General features: G+C 50.3%; 2 protein-coding genes across 6 annotated transcripts in view; one reads left to right on the forward strand and one right to left on the reverse strand.

Moving 5' to 3' along the window:
• The first annotated feature begins 3,804 nt into the window (after positions 1-3,804).
• NAB2 (NGFI-A binding protein 2) lies at positions 3,805-20,466 on the forward strand. Of its 3 annotated transcripts, none has more exons than XM_080995548.1 (7): positions 3,805-3,972; positions 7,035-7,800; positions 8,742-8,875; positions 10,879-10,930; positions 13,036-13,162; positions 16,544-16,738; positions 17,885-20,466. In XM_080995548.1, the coding sequence occupies exons 1-7, from the start codon at positions 3,902-3,904 to the stop codon at positions 17,983-17,985; spliced, it is 1,446 nt and encodes a 481-aa protein (XP_080851674.1). In that variant the 5' UTR covers positions 3,805-3,901; the 3' UTR covers positions 17,986-20,466. The 3 variants fall into 3 exon arrangements, with proteins under 3 accessions (XP_080851674.1, XP_080851672.1, XP_080851673.1); XM_080995546.1 differs by having other exon boundaries at positions 3,819-3,972; positions 16,538-16,738; XM_080995547.1 differs by having other exon boundaries at positions 3,819-3,972; positions 13,039-13,162; positions 16,538-16,738.
• The window catches only part of STAT6 (signal transducer and activator of transcription 6), a 55,344-nt gene continuing 52,025 nt past the window's right edge, over positions 19,442-22,760 (reverse strand). For all 3 annotated transcript variants that reach the window (XM_080995544.1, XM_080995543.1, XM_080995545.1), the window contains exons 20-21: positions 22,283-22,450; positions 19,442-21,678 (exon numbers count right to left, since the gene is read on the reverse strand). In XM_080995544.1, coding sequence (XP_080851670.1) covers positions 21,582-21,678; positions 22,283-22,450 — 265 coding nt within the window. In that variant the 3' untranslated portion in view covers positions 19,442-21,581. The remainder of the gene's footprint in view (positions 21,679-22,282; positions 22,451-22,760) is intronic.

Here is a 22,760-nt window from a genome sequence, read left to right on the forward strand (position 1 = left end):
ACAATGGAGGGGCTCACAGCATTCACACGCCAAGAGGGTCCTGCTTCTCCCACAGCTGCAGCCCTGGATTCAGGCAGACATCAGCCATGGCTCTGACCCTCTCTCTAGCTTGCTGCATTTTACTGACTGCTGCCTTTACCAGACTGAAACCGTCTACTCCTGTCTTCCATCATGGCCAATGTTGAAAACCCAATCCTAAACACTACTCTACTTCAAACTCTGACCTTGGTCTTTCTAACTAACTCAGAGCTGGAGGAGGGTCTCTTCTCCTTGGCTTACTTAAAGGTCCATTACTTTCCCTTAGTTCTTGGTTAATGGCTCATCTCCCAGGTGATTACCTCATAAGGAAACTGGTGTGGCTCATATTTTACTGCAAACTGAATCCAGGAATTCATTGTCCAGCACTCAGTTTAATAACAAGCATTAAATTCTAAATCTTACTGGGCCCAGGAATTTAGGGGAGTCTGGAACCCCCTGAACTCATATTGGTATGTTAACGCAAATGCAGGTCCTCCACTGTCCTAGGGATGTGTGCATAGAATTGCAACCCAAATCCTGTTTCCCCCCCAAACACCTGCTTGTATGAATACGGCTTGCAGTTCTGACCTGCAGCCTAGCTCTGTAGCATTATTCACAACTGGTTAAAGAAATGAAGCTGGTGTTAGTTCAGCCCTGGTGGCAGATGGGGATTCAGAGCCCCTGCAGAGGTTGTGGGACTCAAGGATGGGATAGCTTGTGGGCCATCTTGAGGAGCATTAGCACTTTGAATCTGCCCCCACCTGGGTAGATGCTGTCACCATGCCCGTGGGAGGTTGCACAGTAGGAACCATATGTTACTGCTCAGGCCTCTCTGAATAGAAACCTTTTCTCAGCAGCTAAAGCTGGTCAGGAGGATCCGGCCTCCACAGAGGCAGCTCCCTGCCTACGCCTTCCTTTGCATGCAGGGAATAGCTCTGACTTCCCGGGGCCTCTCTTGCTTAGAAGCTGGGAGGTTTCTCTGGGCCTGGACACTGCGGAAGGAAGGCAGAAGGGGAGGGGCCCCCAAAATGCAGTGAAAGGGTGGCACAAAAAGTTGCTGAACTTCCGTTGCTACAAAACCCACAATGGACATTTCCTGGGCTGCAAAGAAGATGCAAAAATAAACCCACAATCAATTCCCAGCTGCATGAGGAAAATATAAATTTAGCTTTGGAGGGAGGTGGGAGTTAGAGCTGAGAGGCCAAAGCATGAGGGAGCTTATAGCTGGGGTGGCAGAATAGGGGAGGGGTGGCACAGCATTGGCCTTGCATGCAGGAGGTCCTCAGTTAAGCCCCAGGTAAGGCTGGGAGAGACCCCTGTCTAAAATCCTGGAGAGCCACTGCTAGTCAACTTGCTGAGTTAGATGGACCAACAAACATATTGCGCAGAAGACAGCTTCCTATGTTCCTATAATACTGTTGGTGGGGTATTTTATTCTGATCATCCTTTAGATGCAACTTTTGGGTCTTCAAGTTGTTTCTCTCCTTTTGATTCTCGGGGTCATCTCTATTGCCAAGTTCTCCCCCAGAACCTCTGTACTGTACATGCTCACCCAATTCAACTGAGCTATATTTACACAAATGCACATTCTTTTCATGCCATGTGGAACAGGCTGAGATGTTGAAGTGAAAGGGCAGGATTTGGCAACTGGCCAATCCCACCCACATATGGCTACACTTTAGGTACAGCGTTCCTCTTTTTGGTGTGAGTACATCTGCAGTGTAAAGATGCAGTCTGCAGGAATGGGGGCCTATTAAAGTGGCATTTATGCACTAAACGCATGTGGATATACAACCCATCCCTCTATGTTCTATGGACATTTCCTCTATTTCTGAACCCAATACACTGACTACTCATAAGTGTGAGTAGTCAAAGGGTCAACATTATAGCCCCTTTTACTACAGCCCCTCCATCCTAGGCCACGAACCTCCAGCAGTTCCCCTTGGGTTTTCAAGTCTGCAATAGCAGAAACTCTCCTTACCTGTAGTGAAGATGCTTGCTTTGCTCATTTAATTTTCATTTAGTATTTAATTTAGTATTTTCACTTTGCCCTGTGAAATGAAGCCCTAAATAGGTCCAAGTGTACAAGATCAAAAACGATTCAGGTACCTTTTCTATTGCTTTGGATTTGCTACAAGCTGAGTAGCAAGTTTCAGAATGGCTCAGAAAGAAAACTCACCAGAGTGATTGCTGAAATTCTGCACCTTGCAAGTGGAGAATGCATTTGTGCTATTCTATGGGGCAAAATATGAATTTTGAAGTGTACATCTTTACAAGACTCTGACGCTAGTCATCTGTCAATCCATGGAATCTCCAGGTAAAATGAAAGGCTTCAGTCAAAGACTCTTAAAGAGCTGTTGCCAGTCAGATTAGATAACACTGTGCTAGATGGACAAAAAGCCTATTCCTAATGGGCTAGCTATCCAATGTCTAATAATAACTAGATATTATTTATCAGATTCTGGTATCAAAGTCTCCACTGCAAATTTTCAGTGGAGTCATCCCCACTCTCCCAGTGTAATTCTTTGGTCACGATCAGGTCATTTTAAAAATAATAAAAACTTTTAAGGCATTGAATTTTGCTTTTAAAAAGGCAATCCAAAAAAAAATTGGAATGAAAGAATAATCCATTAAGCTTGTTTCCAGGAGAGTGGAAATTTGAATATATTCAACTATGGGCATAGTGGGGGGGGGCAGGACTTTGTTAGGGGGCAGAAACGACGTGATTGGTCAGTTAGTTAAGTATTTCTATTGTTTTACTGGATGGGGGGGGGCAGATGCCCTCCCTTGCCCATGTATTCAACTACAATGACACCACCACGGGGAGGCATTTTTAAACTAGAGGAGCATGTATCTCAACGCTATTCCCATTTCAGTTACCAAACCCTGGCTCTGGCCACTAAAATATTTGTAAAATCATCCAGCAGGATTTTGACAACGAATAATTTTATAATACGCCTCTAAACTCCCCCCCCCCCCCCGCCTCAGCACCCTTCAGTTAACCTTGGAAGCTTGTTCCCCATGTTTACACGGTCACAGGCACACTTCACCCCCGGACGTCCAGTTCACACAATAGCCGGCAGCACGCCCACCTCACCAGCACTTACATGCGGGACCATGCGCGTCACTTGCACTTCCAAACACAACATCGCACACGTGAATCCCAAGCACTCACGCAAACGCAAAGCCGTGCACGCCTGGCACGAAGGGCGGGCGGATGCGGGATACTGAGCACGCACATCCACCCACGAAACCCCGACCAGGCACCTCTCCCTTTCTCTTTGCCAGGTACTCCGAAGTCCTGCACACCAATTTCTCCCAGGCGGGGCGTAACGCACAACGCCCAGAAAAGGGAGCCGGGGCGAAGCTGCCTCGGCGCCGCCGGATCCTAAGCCTGGCCTCGGGAGGCGCGCGGAGGAGGCCGGGGACAGCCATGCGGCGAGGCAGCGGCAGCGGCAGCCCGGCGCGCTCGGCCCCGGCCCGGCCCGCGCGTGGGCAGAGCGGAGGGGCGCGCGCGCGAGGAGGAGGCGGCGTTTTCCTTCGCCGCTGCCGCTTTTCTGGTCCGAGGCAAGAGCCGCCTGCCGCCCCCGACGCCTCCCACGCGCCTCGGCACCAGCAGCAGCAGCAGCAGCTCCGAGCCGCCGCCGCCGCGGCTCCATTGTAAATCCGGCGGCGTGGGAGGCGATTCCGCGCCAGAGGCCCCGCGCCGAGGCGAGGAGGAGGAGGAGGCGGAGGAGGAAGGAGAAGAAGGGGGAAGGGGCCGAGGCGCGGCCGGGGACGGGCGGACAGGCGCCACCCGACGCCCGGCGCGCACTCGCCTCTCGCCCAGAAGAGGAGGAAGGCGCCGCCGCCGCCGCCAGCGAGGCTCGAAGGCCCGGGGTCCATGCCCCACCCGCCCGTCCCCCGGGACGCCTGCGAAGGAAGCCAGCAGCCCCTCGAGGAGCGCGCGCAAAAGTAAGCGGGAAGGGTCGTCTCCCTCCGTTCTCGCCTCTGCCCCGAACTCCGCTCCCGCATCTAGTCAGGGAATTGCCCGCTTGGGAGGCCGGAGGGGGGGGGCGTAGATCGAAGGGATCGGGGGCGCGGCGGAGAGAGGAGAGCTGCTGGGACTCCGGGCTTTCGCGAAGGCGCACCTCCCGACACGAGCCGCTCGGGCTCCCAAGTGGGAGATGCGCGGCCCGGTGCTTCTTCCGTGCATTCTGCACACGCTCAGAGACGCTTCTGCCTGTCATTTTTCTGCCCCTGTTCGCGGGCTAATATTGCCCTTTCGGGTCCATCAGAAAGGATCTTCCCCAGCACCCCCGCCCTCAAATCCCTGATCTCAAATTATGCCCAGGGGTATTTTTAGGTTGTGTTGTAGCATCCTGAATGCACCTAACCAGGGTTTGGACTGTGAGTATCTGGGGAGGGGCAGGCAGGGCGAATCGTGGAGCTAAATGTCTTTGGGAGATGGGGAAAGTGTCTCCTAGGCGCTTCAAAAAGGACTTGGAAGCCTTCCTGGTCAGCTGGAGACAGCAGAACGTCCCCATAAACTCCCAGTCCGAAATCCTCCTTCCCGAAGAGTATTGGCAGGAAGCATGATGTGGGAGGAGGGCAAGGAAGTTTGGAGCTAGCAGTGCCTTCTCCCACCCTGCCTGCAAGCTTCATTACCCAGCTCCCTTACACCCCCCCCCCAATCACTCACATTTCCACATTCCAGCACTTCCCTGTAGCGTTGCTCCAGGGAAAAGACACACATAAACACATATGGGGAGGGGGGAGTATGGTAGTTTACAGAACTATCCTAAGTGCCCCAATGCCTTTCATTTTGACCAAGAGGGGACAAGGAGTGGGTGTCTGCGGAGTGTGGGTGGGTGTGTTTTAGGGGAGACAAAGAGCATGTGTTTGTGTGTGGCCTCTTCCTAGTTTGCAGAGAAGATCCAAGTAATGTGAGTTTGTTTGAAATGCCCTTGGCTTTAGTGCAGACAGAAGGTCCCATTTCAGCTATTGGTAGTGCATCAGTGGTGGGGGGGTGGGGAGAGCTATAGGTGCGTTTTGTACCTTCCTTTTGAGTAATTCAGGGCAGGGACAGAGGACTCTCCCTGCATGCCATGGTCTGAGTGGAAAGTGGGTAAAGGGGTAAAGTAGATGCACTTTGCTGCATGGGGTGAAGAACAAGACAACACCCCCACCACCCATTTCCCATTCCATGCCAATTTTGAACAGGCTCATACCTGAGCCTTCCTTCCACACCAGGCTTTGCCCCACGACTGAGGGGGCCGCGGCCGCGTGACACCACCATGCTGTGCATGCATGAGCTTGGAGGGTGGCCCCTTAATTGAAAAGCCTTGGCTCCCTTGGCCCGCATAGATGGCGCACGTGTTCCACACTGTGCAGTGGGACAGCATTCTTCACCGCTCCTGAGGGCAACAGACATAGGGCAGGCCGCATGGCACACCTAGCATTGCCACCCAGTGTTTCAGCTGCAACTCCCCGCTCACCAGCACCTGCTCCCTGAGGCGTGTGCCCTCAAGCTTGTCTGGCCCTCAAGCTTAGGACTGTCTACATGGACTAGTCGTGGTTCTCTGGAGTTTTAGGCAGGGGGTGTGCCCAGCCCCACCTGGAGATGCCAGGAATTGAACCTGGGACGTTCTGCACACCCAGCAGTTGCTCTACCAGTGAGCTGCGACGCTTCCCCAGTTTCAGCGTGCATTTCGTGTAGATCTCACTGAATAGGTTCAATGACAGAGGAAAAAGTGACGTGGGGGGGCGAGCTCTTTGCTTTGATGGGAAGATGGCTGTGTGTTACGGTTGGAGGTTGTTGTGTAGGATGTGGGTACGCAAGATGACACTCACTTATTCCAGGCGAATTCATCCAGAGAAAATACCACCCTCTGGCCTCGGGCTCACAATCACTAATGATGATCCGAATCACAGTCACAATGTTTTACAGGGTGGCAAGGAGGTGGGAGGTAAACCTCTGGAGTGGGTGGGAGGGGGGGTCTCTTCCACCCCCTTCCACCCCCCTCACAGAATTGTAGAGTTCGAAGGGATCCCGAGGGTCATCCAGTCCAATCCTCTGCGATGCAGGAATCTCAGCTAAAGTATCCCTGACAGATGCCCAGCAACCTCTTCTTTAAAACCTCCAAGGATGGAGAGTCCACCATCTCCTGAGGGAGTCTGCTAACAGCACTTAGCATCACAAAGTTCTTCCTGATGTTTAGTTGGAATCTCCTTCCTTGAAACTTGAATCGATTGGTTCGGGTCCTACCCTCCAGAGAAAGAGAAAACAAGCTTGCTCCCTCTTCCATGTGACAACCCTTAAGATATCTGAAGATGGCTTTCCTATCTCCTCTCAGTCTCCTCTTATCCGGGCTAAGCATACCCAACTCCCTCAACCGTTCCTCATAAGGATTGGCTTCCAGGCCTTTGATCATCTCGGTCCCCCTCCTCTGTGCAAGTTCCTTGCTTAGGACCAGTTCACACAGATAAGTGGTGCTTGTTTCCTCTGCACAATTGTCTTCTGTGGTATGTTAACCACATGGAAAGACTTCAGTGTGAATTAATAGCTTACATGGGGACAGTCTAATCAAGGGAAAAGCCGCAGCTGCCTCCGTGTTAGCAGAGTACATAACCATTCACTTGCAGAAAACAAGCACCCCCCTTTTAGGGGCGAATCAGGCCTCGAACCAAACGGATTGTGAGTACAGGTTAAATTATCCATGTTTGTAGAGCATAAGACCCTTCATTTCAGGGTCGTAGGTTTGAGCCCCATGTTAGGCAAAAGATTTCTGCAATCCAAAGGGGTTGGACTAGATGACCCTCTGCGTCCCTTCCAATTCTACAGTTTTATGATTCTATCATTCCAAACCTGGTTGTGGGGTAATAAGCCCCAGCACATGCTCTCCATTTGTCCACCAATCCCATGCCTGCCTTCTCTCCCCCATCAACCATGGGGGCAAGACAAGAGGGTGAGACTTCATCTCTCCGTTTCGCCCACCCTTTCTGCCGGCTGACCGCGCGCTCTGTCCCTGCTGCAGGCCTCTGGCTATGGCCCTGTCCCTGCCTCGTACCCTGGGCGAACTCCAGCTGTATCGTGTTCTGCAGAGAGCCAACCTCCTCTCCTACTATGAGACCTTCATCCAGCAGGGCGGCGACGATGTGCAGCAGCTGTGTGAGGCAGGCGAGGAGGAGTTCCTGGAGATCATGGCCCTGGTTGGCATGGCAACCAAGCCGCTCCATGTCCGGCGCCTGCAGAAGGCCTTGCGGGAGTGGGCCACCAACCCAGGGCTCTTCAACCAGCCGGTGCCTTCCATACCTGTGAGCAGCATCCCTCTGTTCAAGATCTCTGAGTCTGGGGGCCGCAAGTCCCTGACCAACGGGCACACCAGCCCCGGAGAGACCCTCAGCAAAGCCAGCGCTACCTCCCCCGCCAAGAGCCCCTCGGATCCAAGAGAGAAGCTGTCCCCCTTGCCAGCAATTCAGTGGGGCAATCCAGAATCGGAAGAGGAAGGGGGGGCCTCCTCGCCCAGCGAGCACCCCTCATCCGCAGAGCACCTGGATCCAGAGCTGGCCCAGGCGGTGTCGGAGGGTGTGGACCGACTGCTGCGCAGCTGCCCCCGTGGCGGCGAGACCGAGCTGAGGACCCTCATGAAGCTGAACAAGAAACTGGCCAAAGCAGTGGGGCACATCTTCCGGATGGACAGCGGGGACCCTCGCAAAGAGGAAGAGATACGGCGCCACAGCGCCATCTACGGACGAGGCGAGACCCGGCGATGCGAGGGCAAGCAGCTCACGCTTCATGAGGTGAGCCAAGGAGGCTGGCTGAGGAGGCAGGATTGCTCACCATCAGGGGACTCCTCTAGGCCCAAGCAGAGCTGGCTCAGATCCAGAGTTTGCAGTGGAGCAGTGCCCCATGCAGTGCACTTGGGGCATAACACTTTATGGCAAGGGGAGTGCATGTCTGCTGGTTCGTATTGTTTTGTTTTTAAAATGGGGTTTGGGCACTCCAACTCTAAAGGGAGCTAAATTAGCTTAGAGCCAGGCTTCCTTTTCCCTGAACGAAAGGAGCTTTGATCCGGCAGACACTGCCAGTGGTGGAAGGGTTGTGGGAAGGAATTTCTCCCAGTCCCCTGCAGCTTTCAGGGTAGGTTTTCAGGGGGCTGAAATTGCTTCCTTCACCTTTCCACCCACTGGGAATATTGCATGAACAGAGTTCTACCTGGTGATCTGTATATCACAGGCATTTTTTATCCAAGAAACTGGTAATAAAATATTGATTCTGGGTTGTTACAGAAGAGGGGAGTTAGACTTGCTGTTGTTCTTTGTCTGCCCCCTTCACCCCTCAAGCGTCCCTCCAGTCTTCCCCACAGCATTGTTACAATGGGGAGCTTTCCTTTAAAAGAGACCTCAAACTGGCAAGCGATTGTGTGGGGTGTGTGCCTGGCACTCCTCACCAACGTTGCCCAGTGGTAAGCCATGCGCTGCTCTCCAGATGCCAGTGATTGGCTGCTCTTTGCTCATGAGTTCCCCAAGAACCACAGGGGTAGACAACATGGTGCTCTGTAGGTGTTTTTGTACTCCAGGTCCCACCTTCCGTGCTCCTGGGCCAGGCTGGGTAGGGTCGATGGGAGCTGGAGTCCAGCATCGTCCAACGTTGCCTCCCCTTGCTGTACCGCAAGAGCCCTGTGGACTCAGTATCCTCATCGCTTCCCCAGAGACTCACTCTGCCCTCTCCATCCTCCCAGCTCACCATCAACGAGGCTGCCGCCCAGTTCTGCTTGCGGGACAATTCCCTGCTGCTGCGAAGGGTGGAACTCTTCTCACTGTCACGCCAGGTGGCCCGGGAGAGCAGCTACCTGTCCTCACTTAAGGGATCCAGGTGAGAACCAAACCCTCTCGTTCTTGCTAGTGGTAGAGCCTGGGGGGGGGGTTACCTGAAAGTGAGGCTGCGGCCTCCTGCTGTAATGCTACTGTGGGTCAGGGGCGCCAGCTCCTGGGGACTGAGCCCTTCTCCTCCCCCCATCCCAGAAGGCAGAGGCGAACCGCAGAGCAGTGCACAGTGCAGCTCGTGGCTGGCTCTTCCTCCTCATCCTCCTCCTGCTGTGAAGCAGCCTTCTGCTGGTGGCAGTGCCAAGAGGAGGTGGATCAGGAGCCGCCAGCCACTGAAGTGACGTTGCCCCCCCCCATTGCCCTCGCAAGCTGGCACCTCTGCTGTGAGGCGGGGTGGGGAGATGGTTCAGCAAGCAGCCTAAAGATTCTCTGCCTGGTAGGGTGGGGAGCCTTTGCTTCTCTTTGAACCCTCCCCAGCTGTCCTTCCAGATTGGCAAGAAGGGAGGCGTCAGTGCCTACTTTAGTTAAAAGTAAATACAACCAAAACTGTTGTTTATCTGGAAACACAGATTTCTGATCTAGAAGCCCTGTCCCCTAATTCCTGATAGGTGAGGATGCTTTGCCATTGCTCAGTGACAGAAGAATGTTTCTAATTATTATTTTTCCTGATATTTTTGTGCCCCAACATCACAGAGACCTGGACTGAGCTTTGCTGGGTCCTGGGACAAAGTGAGTTCTGCCGAGGGATGTCCACCTGGCCTGTTTATCTCACCCCCTGGCAGGGCCTTTTCTGCAGTGACACCCCAATTTTGAAATACCCTGACTAGTGATGTCAACATTAGAATATTTTCAGTGCCAGATTAAGACTTCCTTGTTTGCCCAGATAGAGCAGTGCCTAGTGGGTGGCGCAGGTGGGCCTCCAATGCTCTCCCAGCTTCCCGAAACCTTAACCCGTCCCCCTCTTGGCAGGTGGTAGTGACTGAGTATTGGGAAGCCATGAGAGCAACAGAGCCCCCCCCCCCCCCCCCGTGCCTCCACACTGGCTGCTACTGCCCAGATATTTTACAAGGTCTATATTTGTATTTTATCTGCTTTTTGCCTGTTAGTTTGTTTTATGGTGGATTATGCTTTGCTTCAGTTGTATTTTGTTGTTGTTGTTAGTATTATATACTGCCTCGGGACCTGTTTGGATGAAGGGCAGAAACTTTAAAAATGAAGAGCTGCTTCCCCACTGCTCCAAATAGTAGTTTGGGCACCCAGTAAATGGGCTTGGCCCTCTTTGGCAACTGGAGCTGACCCAGCTGTGACTGCAGTACATGCACATTCTGCCACCCTTTCTGCTTATGGCCCTTGCTGCTGCTCTCACTCATGGAATGGCCTGGTTCAAATGTAAGAGGAATCCATTGTTTGGCACTGAAGGTCAGGGCCTTGCATGAGCCTCTGGTTTGCAAGCACTCCCTCCACACCCCTCTCCTCCTTCTGTGCATGTGCAAAGATATCAAAAGCTTCAGCGTTCACTTTTGAACTACAGTTCGCAGTTCGCAAACTTGAGGACCCATGGTTTGTTCTAATTGTGGCAAGTTATCAAACCAGAGCATCAAACTACAGATCACAGATTCCCAATGTAACAGAGAACTGAGATTAGTTCAAAAGGGAAAGGGGAGGGCACAAATCCAACACGTTCTTGTGGTTTCCCATTACAGTGGAATCAATGTGGCAGTTAATGGGCAAAAAGAGTTTATCTGTGTGATATTGTAGGTGCCCAGCGTCTCACTTAAACAGGCCCTCAGCTGCTGTGCCTGCAACATTAATATGCCTGCAGCGTCCCAGGCTGCAGAATCCTGTATGCGCTAAACTGGCATGTTAAGGTGAGGGGCTCAGTTTAAATGTAGGAAGGCATGCAACGTTATATGGCTGAGTTCCTCACTACCTGGCAGTATGTTTAAATCATTCTTGATACCTTTTTGACTTCTTCAGTGCCCAGGCCAGGGACGAAATCCTGGCCCGTTACCTAGCAGAGTGTTCTGACTCCATTGTGTCTTTTGTCCTCAGGCTGCATCCGGATGAGAGCGGTTCTGGGCAAGCCAAACGCTTCAAGCAGGAGGTAAGCTGCAGAGCCAGCCCAGTTGCGCCTGCATGAGATTGCAAAGATAATGAATGGGAAGCCCTGTGGATCCACAGAGAAACTGCTACATAAATGGTGGTGGTGATTCACGTGTTCACACACATAGAAACTGGCAAGTATATGGTACGATGGACCAGGGGAAAGCACTCACTTTGCATGCAGGAGATCCCCAGCTGAATCGCCAGCATGGAGGTCTCTTGCCAGTCAGAGCAGAGACAGTGCTCAGCTAGATCAGGGGTCAGCAAACTTTTTTTGGAGGAGGCCGGTTCATCGTCCCCCAGACCTTGTGGCGGGTTGGACCTCGCGTGCAGGCGCACACGCGTCAAAGGGAGCTTCTCTCCCCCAGCCCCTCCCCTCCCCCTGCTTACCTATGCTGCTGCCATCGGCACTGCGCTCTCCCAACCGCGGCTCCTGTGCCTGCCCTTGTGAGCGGTGGAGGGACGAGCAGCCCGAAAGGGCTGGCTGGCTCCGGAGAGGTGCTGCCCAAAATGGCGCTCAGCCAGCTCAGCCTAGCCCCCTTCCTGCACTACAAAAATGTGAGTCATTTTGGACTCCCAGCTGTCCATAGAGGCACAGGTTAATTCTGTGTCCAGGGCAGCTCTCTACCAGCTCCATCTGGTACGCAGGCTGAGACTCTACCTGCCCGCAGACTGTCTCGCCAGTGGTGCATGCTCTAGTTATCTCCCGCATGGATTACTGCAATGTGCTCTGTGTGGGGCTACCTTTGAAGGTGACTCAGAAACTATAACTAATACAGAATATGGCAGCTAGACTGGTAACTGGGAGTGGCCGCCGAGACCATATAAAACCAGCCCTAAAGGATCTTCACTGACTCCCAATATGTTTCCGAGCACAATTCAAAATGTTGGTGCTGGCCTTTAAAGCCCTAAACAGCCTCGGCCATGAATACCTGAAGGAGTGTCTCCACCCCCATTGCTCAGCCTGGACACTGAGGTCCTCCTCTGAGGGTCTTCTGCTCACTGCAAGAAGCCAAGTTACAGGGAACCAGGCAGAGGGCCTTATCGGTGGTGGCACCCTCCCTGTGGAACGCCCTCCCAGCAGATGTCAAACAGATAAACAGTTATGTGATTTTAAAAAGACACCTGAAGGCGTCTTTAGGGAAGTTTTTAGTTTTTAGTGTGATGTTGTATTGTACTTTTACAATTTTTTCTTGGGAGCTGCCCAGAGTGGTTGGGGCAACCCAGTCAGATGGGAGACATGTAAGTAAGTAAGTAAGTAAATTAGTAGTAGTAGTAGTAGTAGTAGTAGTAGCTTAGAGTTCATTTCATCAGATCTCTGAAATATTATCCTCAGTTGTAACATAAGCTGCAGCTGCAGGTATACATGTGGGGGTGGAATCATAAGCAGTGGGATTAGAGGATAATTAAATGCAAAAAGTACTGGTCATAGTGACAATTCAATTAAAGCTGGAGCCTCTGCCGAAATAAGCTTCCTGGCTCTAACTGACTTTTCCCTGGCAAGGTTCGAAGCTAGAGAGCATCCACCCGCCTTTAAACCTCCCCAGTTGGCCTCTCCTGCCCTGTCCCATCCTGGGCCTGCCTTCCAACACCCCTTCCCCAATCTGATTCAGGGCTCTGGGGGACACACAGGAGACAGTGGAGACGCTGTGACTGCCGTATCTCTTGCAACATCAGGAGATTAGGGGCCAAACTAAATGGGTCATTAAATATGTACAGGGGTCTAATGTGCATTTTTATCTTTCAATAGCAGCTGCAGTGTGGGGGGGGCGGGGGGCGGGCGGTTAACCCTTTCCATGCATCCATCTCTTCCCGTGAAGCCATTAGTCTCACGTGGGACGATTCCATTGTGTCAACTTTTGGTTGAGCATTAATTCCCTTCCCCAGACAGTCCCATTTCTGCTTGAGCATGGGGTATAGCTGACATTTGCAGATAAAATAAAGTGCACATTGAACAGTTGCATGCATTTCAAGTCACTTTTGAGTGAATGGTCTCCAGCATTGAATCTGACAAACCTAGTGGGGGATGTGTTTACGGTGGAGGCAAAGTCTTTTGCCAAAGGACTATACGCCCAGCTTTAATGCCTGCCTCCCTTGTCCTTCCAGCAGGTTGCTGAGCACAGCCGTCCTGAACTTCCCTTGGTCTGCGAACCCTTCCTTCCTCAGTACCGGTCCAGCGTAGAGGAAGACACAGCCAGCTTGTCAGGGGAAAGCTTAGATGGACACCCACAGGGTGAGTGGACTGAGCTCCAATTAAATGTTCCAACTGCATGGAGAAGTAAATTAGGGTGCCTCAAGACTGTCACTGTTTTGTGGGGCGGGTGCAAGTAAGTTTAGGTTTGCACTGTTTTGTTTTTTATTATTTTTATTTAGAGCATCCGTACCTTGCTTTTTAGCCAAAAAGGCTCCAAGAGTGGATTACATGCAGTTAATTCAAACAAAGTAGTACCTGCCTGCAGACTTACTATCTAAAAACCACAACAAGTAAAGAAACGGGCAAAGAGGGAAGAGGAAAAAAGCAAATTCGGGCACCAATTCCGAAATAGTAGTTCATATAATGATCAGCTGTCAGGGAAACAGCTCAGGGGCAGGAGGTCTGATGGATTAGAGTCCAGAAATGGCTGAAATCCAGAAAAAATAGTCTGTTTTCCTAGTGCAACAAATCCACTTTTTTTAAAAGTATGACTTTTTGAGGCTTGGAAAGTGACTGGTAAATGTATTGAAAAATGTGGGATGAACAAATGACGTAACAGAAGGACATATAAAACACCATGCCAGCAAATCAGGAAGAATGCAGGACGAATGTTCATTGCCATATAATAACCCCACAAACAAATCAGAACAAATGCTCAATAGAAACTGGATCTAGAATCTAACCTCCATGTAAGCTTTGGGTGAGCAAATTGGGATGAATGCTGAATAAACAGGCCCCCTGGATCTCATGCCCTTTGGCCATGGGGCCAGAAGAAGTCCCCTAGACTTACAGGCAGGCTCAGATGCCCTTCCTTTGTGTTGGAGCTCTGATTCTTTTGCCCTTTGTTTGTTTGCTCTTTCTAAACTTGGAACATGTGTTGACTTGTACATAATTTGGAATCATATTCTGTAGCTCACAGACTTTGCACAACAACACTAAGTTCTGTCTGATTTTGACTTCATCCTGAATGCTTTCTGCATTTTGCCACCTCAGATTCTTCATGTGCACAGACCTTTCCCTCGCCAAACAATACTGATATTTTGAGCTTTGATTTTTTTTTAAAAAAACCCTTGAGTATCAAAACCTACTCTTTTAGGCATATTTGTGTTTCCTAAAAGCTATCACAGTGTCCTAACTGCCGTTTTCCAGAGGGGCTGTGGATTTTGGGCAGAAAATTCTCAGTACCCTGACAAAACCAGCAGCCCCAGGGCGTTTATTAGAGGGATATGCAGCAGTAGGTTGGCTTTAAAACCAGCTTTTCATTTCTGTTGAAGAAACCTCCTGTGTTTCCTTCTCAGAACTATGACAACTTTCTCTCTGAAATGCAAACCATGTCATGTACATCCCTAAGACTTAATTCACTCACTTTATATTCCATCTTTCTGCATAGAGCAGCCAAGACTTGTTTGGCAACTCTCAGAAGATTCCAAGAGATTAGAAAGGGATCCCATAGCTCAGAGATAGAGTGCCTGCTCTCCCTGCAGAAGGTCCCAGGGGCAGCTGTCTTGCAGGACAGCCTTCTCAAATCTGCTGCTCCAGATGTTGTTGGGCTCACAGCTGCCATCATCTCTGGCCTCTGGCAATGCTGACTGGGGCTGATGGGAGTCAGAGTCCAGCAGCATCTGGAGAAGGCTGAGTTAGAATAACCTTGTGTAGCAGGACTCGTGCCTGAGATCCTGGAAAGTCACTGCCTGTCAGAGCAGATCAGCCTTCCCGTACTTGCCCCCCACCTGGCAGTTTTGACTGCGACTCCTTCACCCTGAACCATTGTCGTGTTGTCTAAGGCTGATGGGAGTTGTAGCCCTAAACATCTGGAGAGCCAGAGGATGGGTAATGCTAGAATGGACAGTGCTGAGCTTTGCAGATCTGACTCAGGGCAGCTTCACCCGTTCAGAGACGCAGCCAGAGAAAATAAAGACGGACACATTAAGACCAAAGGCTTTCTAACCTTTGGTCCTCCACATAGTGCTGGATTATACCTCCAGACCCAGCTGGCTGCGTCTGATGGGAGATGGGGTCCGACAGCATCTTTCAATACCACAAGTTCCCCCTTCCTGTTTTGCAATTTTCAATCGCCACTTCTGATTTGGCATTCCAGCAACTCCTCCTGCAATTCTGATAAGAGCACAGCAAAGCTTTGCAAGTCTCAGCACGGAGGTGCCCCCAGGTGCCATCATTCTGAGGTGCCAAACTGACGTCATTGACGGGATCAGGTTCGTTGGGCCTCATGTTGGCAGGGAGCTGAACAGCAGCCGAGTTCCCATGAACGCAGAGGTCTTAAAGGCATGTGATGTGCTCCTGACCCCTGCCTCGCGCAAGTCTCGGGGTGCTGCTCCTGTTCTCCTCAGCAGCTCCCACCATAATAGGGAACCTGCCTGGTTGCATCCCCAGCTTACGTGAATGGGTTTGTTTTCTGAGTAGAGGATAATGTGTTCTCTGGACCATGGTGGTTGGCCTGTGCCCTTCCCAATGTTACCACAGTGCCCTTTCGTTGTTTCTCCTAGATAATGCAGATGCTGTTTAGTTGTAGATTAATAGGTTTTATGTGACTAGATCAACTAACTACTATGCATAATTTAGGAAATACATGAAGTGCCAGTGGAAAACATGATTTAAATTATTCAAATCATCTGGGTCCACTCCCTCCCCCCTCCCCCCGTGATTTTAATTGATGTGCCCTGGTTGAATTGCATGCAAAAGTTTCATAATAATAGTACTATAATATTTATTATTTGTACCCCATCCATCTGACTGGGTTGCCCCAGCCGCTCTGGACAGCTTCCAACATATATAAAAACATAATAAAACAATACACATTAAAAGCTTCCCTATATAGGGAATTCTTTCTGACAGGATTGAAAAAAGCTGGAAGGTGTGTTCCCCTTGTAGTTTTGGTCCCACCAAACATAAATTGATCCAGGAAACAGTGCTGCCCGTTTCTACTCTAGGTATCTTCAACCTTTTTAGACTTAGGACCCACTTTTAACCCAAACATGCATTTGGGGACCCATTCCCTATGTTTGCATGGTGGTTAGCGTTCCTGTTGCGACCTACCTTGGATCAGGCTGCTCCCACCAGTTGAAGAACAGTGTTCTGCTCTGTATCTCACTTGCAGAATGCGTGTCCTTCGGAAGGGTGTGAAAGGAAGAACAGAATCCCTACTCAATCTGCCTCCCTCAGTGATTCCAGTCTTTAAGAACCTATTCTACGCTCCGTTTCTTGACCATGTTAGAGCAGGATAGATAATGGGGACTTGGCTTTTCTGTGTCTAGGTTACTCTTAGTTCCTAGCGTAGCTTTAGTTTGGAAGAGATTCTAAGTTCTGGAGTAGATTGGGTCATTCTGTTGACTCAATCCATTTTTACACAAGTTTGCACCGTCCTCCCCATTGATTCCTCCTCCCCCTTTTCTGCAGCAACAGGATCCTGTCCTCGGCTTACACCACCCCCCAACGCTGCCCCTGACACACTTCTGAGCCTCCCGCCCCATGGACTATGGAGTCGTCATATCCTGCAGCAGACTTTGATGGATGAAGGGCTGCGTCTGGCCCGGCTGGTGTCGCACGAGCGGGTTGGACGGCTCAGCCCCTGCCTGCCAGGGAAGCCCCCAAGCCAAGGTAAGAGGCTTCCTCCCCAGGACTTTATCGGGCAGCAAGAGAAGCCTTGCCCAGCAGCTTCGCTAAACTAATAAGTGGGCACCACAGCTAGGATAGCAACGGGCATATAGAACCAGAATTGTAGAGGTGGAAGGGACCCTGAGGGTCATCTGGTCCAACCCCTGCAATGCAGGAATCTCAGCTAAAGCATCCATGGCAGGTGGCCATTCAGCCTCTGCTAAAAAACCTACTTGGAAGGAGAGTCCACCGCCTCCCGAGGGAGACTGTTCTATAGTCAAACAGCTCTTGCAGCCAGAAAGTTTTTCCTAATGCTTAGTCAGAAAGGACAAGGAGCCTTCACAAACACTGCCTAGCTGGGCTTAGTCAGGAAAGACATCATTAAATCAAGAAAATGCAAAATACATGAATGTCTGGCAAGACTAACTTTGATGGCATCCAAAACGCGTTTTTGGGCACAGCAAAATCTCAGTAGCCACATTAAGCTCAAGATCATCACGCTACCTTATATTGGTTATAACTATGTTGCAAGGAGATGGCAGGAATAAAAGCAGCGTGTCATAGATTTTGTGCCTGCCAAATTCTTTTCATTTCATTAATTAAGGGGGCTTCCAGGCTGATGCTGTTTTAGGGTGGGATTCAGTCACATACTGGCAAATTCAGGTTGTGCAACTAAAGCCGATTTGGACCTCTTGCACAAAAGGTTGGATGTTTTGTGATAAGGAATGCGACAAGAAAATGCACTGCCAAGTGTAGGATAATGATTGGGTGATGCGATGTTGTATAACCTCCTCACAAACAAATCACAACGAATGCTTAAGAACAGGAATCTCTGGAAGCACCCTAAGAGTAAGCTTACAGGAGCAGAATAATTTTTGACAGCAAAGATCACCGTGTGGTGATCTTTCCTTGTGGTCACTGGAGAATGGCAGGGAAAACTGAGGGGATGGTGCTTCAGAGCTCAGATGCTAAGGGTATAACCTTTGGAACCACCCCAAAAAATACATTGTGCCTGTGGGGATGTGCAACTGAAGGGAAGCCCACAGTTGTGGCAGGAGCTCCTTGCTGCTTGAAGTTAATAACAACAGAAAAAGAGGCCAAGGACAGGAAATTGCATATTTCTGTCTGACTTTCAATTTCTCATTTTAGAGTTTGGGGAAAATCTTTCTGAGCGGTGCCAGCCCCCAGCAGCACAGGCCGAAGCTAGAAGAAACAGCATCAAGGTGGAACCGGATACCAGCCGGCAATGAGCAGCAGGTGACTTGTGGCTCAGTCGCCAAGCAATAACATGCCAACCAGCTCTGAACATCAGACTCTGGCAGGGGAGAGGGGCGCAATTCTCCCCATCACCACAAGGAGGCGTGCTTGGTTTCCTCAACAGAGCAAGGCTACCATATTAGCACAGCACATTTTATTACTCCTGGTTCTCGCCACAAAATGGAGAACCTGCCTCTCCCCCTCCCTATTAACTATGTAAGATGTTGGGGGCCGTCCTCACTACAGGCGATAGCCATGAGCTCAGGGAGACCCAATCTGTGGCTGGCTTTGCCCTGCGAAAGGCTACTGGAAGGTCAGCCTCACCCACAGCCTTTCGCCCCTCATGAAGCCTGGAACTCTGGGGTACATAGCCATAAAAACACAAAACCCCACACCAATACACTTTGTGCCCTGAACAGAAAGCTGATTCGATTTCTCAGACACAAGCGTTGATTATCTTTCTGCATCCAAATTTCTTATGATAACGCACTGACTTACACTTGCATCCCATACGTGTACATACAACACATTTTCTCCATTGCCCTTCTCTCTCTCTCTCTCTCTCTCTCTCACACACACACACACACACACTCTGCCTTGCATATGGACAAGTGGCAGACATGATATTCCTTACATTATTGTGTATCGGTTGTCACACTTTCAATTGTAGATTGCGTATACAATGCTCAAAATAGCTCCAGCATCATTACCTCCCTTGGTCTTGACCTTAATCTGGTGTTTATAGTCACCAATGGTACTGATTCACTGCTCAGTCGTGTTTTGGAATCCTGAGAGGTATTTGCTTCCATGCCTGGGGCATGCTGGTGAAATTTACAGTTCCATCCTGTTCCAGCAGCAGATTTGTTTTTTAATTTCTTATTTGACTAAAATTGTGTAGTTGCAGGAATTAGAATTGATTTTTGAAAAAGGCTTACCACGCCCACCCCAATTTTATGTGATCTGCAGTAGCCCCCTAAAGGGAGGGGAAGTGCAAGTGAGTCTTCTCTCTGTTGGATCCAGAAGGAGCATCAGGCTCACTCCTTCCCTGGGAGCAGCTTGTTTCTCCCAGCCGCCGCTTTCCTTTCCTGAGGCAACCAGTTCATACTCTTGGGGCTCATCTACTGCTTTTGCTCCTTGCAAGGAAGAGAAGCCAGGGGTCTCAGGACCAAGAGGTGGTGTTGTACGATACAGGATGACTCAGGACCAGTGTTGCTTCTGGTACCTTCAAGGGGAACGTGATGATTTGAATGCCCCTGGGTTGCTGTATGGATCTTCCATCTTGGAGCAGCTGCATGTAGGCAAGAAACTGGCGCACAATTGCATTTTTAAATTGGTATAACCCGCCCTGGGACCTTATGGCAAAGGCCGAGTAAGAAATTGAATAAATTATAATATTCTAGCAAAAGGCAGCCATAGAGAAACAGGTAAAGGCAGAAGGCCCCAAGTGCATACACTGAAAATGCCACCTATTTATTTGAGGTTCCCACTTTGACAAGAACTGACAACTTTTCAGTTAGTTCTGGAAGTTCTGTAGTAGTTTACCACTGTACCACTTGGAATCTTTCAATGGGAGATAGGAGACATTTCTAGTAGAGCTCAACCACTTCCGGGGCAGAGGATTGATTATAGTGACCTTTAAGGAGGCCAGGAATGCATGAACTGTACTGCTGCCATAAGGAAAGATTGTTCGGCCTCAATCCTGCCTTGTGCTGTGGGTCAGACAAGCCAGAGCTAATCCCTCCTTTCGGCTTTCTTGAATGCAGCCCCATCTCCCTTCTCCCTATGAATGGAGCAGAGGGGAAGGGCTGCCACAGGAAATGAGGAGGGAAGGGGGACGCCTCCCTAAGGTTCTGGGGTGGGGGTGGGGAATCTATCACATGTGGCGTTCTGCTTAAGTAGACCTACTGAAATTAATGGGCCTAACTTAGACACGTTCATGGATTTCAGTGAGTCTGTAGTCTGGGGTGGCTTGAAGAAAAGGCAACACAGTCCATTTCTGCAGTGCAAGGGAATATGGTGTTGCCAAGGGAAATGGATCCTCTGGATCTCCACACGCTGCTGAGCTGTAATTCCTGTCACCCCTGGCCCTTGTTCATACTGGCTGGGGCTGATGGGAGTTGTAATCCAACCACATCTGGAGGATCCCTGGCTCCTCATGCCTGGCATAACCACTGCTTGTCAGGATGGAGAACAAAGAACAGTGACTGCTCTGTATTTTGCTGACGATTTAAGCTAATTGTACTGTAGTGAGGTTTTGTTTGGACATACAGGTGCAAAACATGGATTGTTCAAGGAAGGCCATGAAATCCTGTTGAGGCAAACATTAGCAGCCACAGGCTCTTGCTTCCGGTTCCTCATCTTGTCCCATAGAGCCTTGGTGTCTTTTTAGAGAAAATTAGCACCCTTTCCTTTGTAATGTGTACAGTAGATTATTTATTTTGTTATTTTGAAATAAAGTCTTATTTTATGGCTTATTTTACCATCTATTTGCACCTCTTCACAGGCTGGGAGATTAAGGGGCACTGGCAAACTGGTGGGTGGAGCCCGAACAACAGAGAACAGAACGGGAAAGGGGGGGGGATCTCATTATTACATGGAGTAGCAAAAGACACTTTCCCACACTTCCCCAGGAATGAGAAAGGACAGGGAATTTTCACCCCACCTGGGTCTCTCACAGCCCAAAGGTCATACCATCACTGCTTGGGAATGGGATAGTTCTGGAATATGCACTTGGTAGTGGATCTTGGTCCCACCCAACCAGGCGAAAGTAGAAGGTCTGATGGGGAGAAGTGGCATTTGTGGGTTTTTAATTCTGGGAGTCTTCTGCAGCAGAAAAACAGAACCCAGGATAGAAGAGCCCATTGGAGTGATCCCACCTGCCCAAGTAGATAGAGGAAAGCTCCAGCAGTCCAGTGGAGGATCCAAGTCTCTAGTTCCTGAGAAAAATACCCTCTCTCTCCTGTCTGGGCTGCTGGTGGGGAAAGAAATCCACCCCATGTTTTGCAGAAGGAACCACTTCCATGGCAAGCAGGAAAGCATCCAGGGCTATATTGGCCCCTCCCCAAAGGACAGTGCCAAGCAGCAAGCAAACGTGAGCCTCAGCCCTGCTCCAAAGCAGTGGCAGTAGTGCAGTCCTAGCTCAGCAGTACAGCACCAGCTTTGGATGCAAAAAGTCCCAGGTTCAGTCACTGGCATCTCCATGTAGGACTGGGAAAGCCCTTTGTCTGAGCTGCTGCCAGTCAGTGTAGGAAATGCTGAGCTAGACAAACTAAGGGTCTAACCTGGAGAAAGGCAGCTTCCTATGTGACTTCCCTGGATAGGCATAATTGGCAAGAATCCCTTGACAGCACGTATCATTTCACGGATCTGGCCCAGCACAGAATCAAAGCTGCCCTTGATTAAAGCAAGGAGAGGAGGGTCCTGGGAGGGGGGGCACGCCTGGAGCCAGGGGAGGAGCTTCCTGTGCCCCATAAGGATTTAGGGGGCATCAGCCACCACTGCTCTGGGAGCATGTCCAGTCTTTGATTGCTGTGCGGTCCATAAAAGTCCCCACAAAGCATTAGATGTAAAGGCTATGAACAGATGCTGATCACCCCAGATTCTGATGATAGCGATTCATTTCTGACTCGGGATGTAGCAGATGGGCCAGCTCTTCGTCGGAAGGTGGGGAAATGTTCTCAGGCACCCTAGGGAGGGAAAAGAGAAGGTGGGCAAAAGCAGGATGCGGCCCTCTTGAAACATGTCCACACAGAGATGTAGCGGCAAAGCATCTCCTTCGGGCTCTGTCTCCATGCCCCACTGTCTGCAGAGACACTTGGCTTCACTAGGTTCCAGGACTAAGCATGGCATCTACTCTGAATCGCATCAGCAGCCAAGTTAGGCCCATCAAAGCTACTCCTGCTCTTCTTGGACCTATTCCCACCTCTCCCTTCCACCCACATCCTGCTGAATTATCCCATACACTTGAATTTCCAACTCACACACTTGCAACCATCCCCCTCCCACAACCCTCCTAAAATTGGAGCATGCCTACATTATATATTTAAACTACTTTTCCACCTCCTTAACCTTTCAGAAGCTCCCAGCTAAGAAATGCTGCAAACTGTAGGACAATGAAAAGGCAAGTAACTGATAGTGCTGCAAGCTACTAATTCCTAGGATTCTTTGGCCCTCAGACTCGGTCACCGGAGGAGGCAGCACAACAGGAAAAGCTTATCAACTGCAGGCAGTGGAGAGAAGGAGCCTTGCCCTCCTCAACCTCTATCCTTGCCCATGACTCACTACACTTACCTTATCAGATTTGGCAGCACTGGGAATGAAAGATCCCTAACGTAGGATGTGGAGTTCTCACTGTGCGAGCAGTCCAGTGGCATTTCCACATCATGAGGCATGAGGTAGGCATCCACTGAGCCAAGGGGTGAAGAACTTCCCAGGGAGTAAGGGCAGCCCATTAATTCACTATAGGAAGCAAAAGAAGAATTGAGTGGAAACATGTCCAACTTAAAAGAGGCATGGAGAAAGGAACAGAACGTGTGTGTGTGTGCGCGCGCGTGCATGCACGCACAATTAGATTCCAACCCCCATAAGCCTTAGCCAGCATGGCTAATAGTCAGGGATTACGGAAGCTATAGTACAACATCTGGGAGAGGCATCTAGCGGGTTAGAAGTCCTGTTCTAACTCTCCCACAAAGCAATAGCTTAAGCTAAAGCTGGCTGGCTGGCTAGTGGGGCTGATAATGATGCTCAGGGCCTTTGCCTTCTAAGCAGT

This window comes from Podarcis pityusensis (assembly GCF_964106645.2).
Source record: "Podarcis pityusensis genome assembly, chromosome: 2".
NCBI lineage: Eukaryota > Metazoa > Chordata > Lepidosauria > Squamata > Lacertidae > Podarcis > Podarcis pityusensis.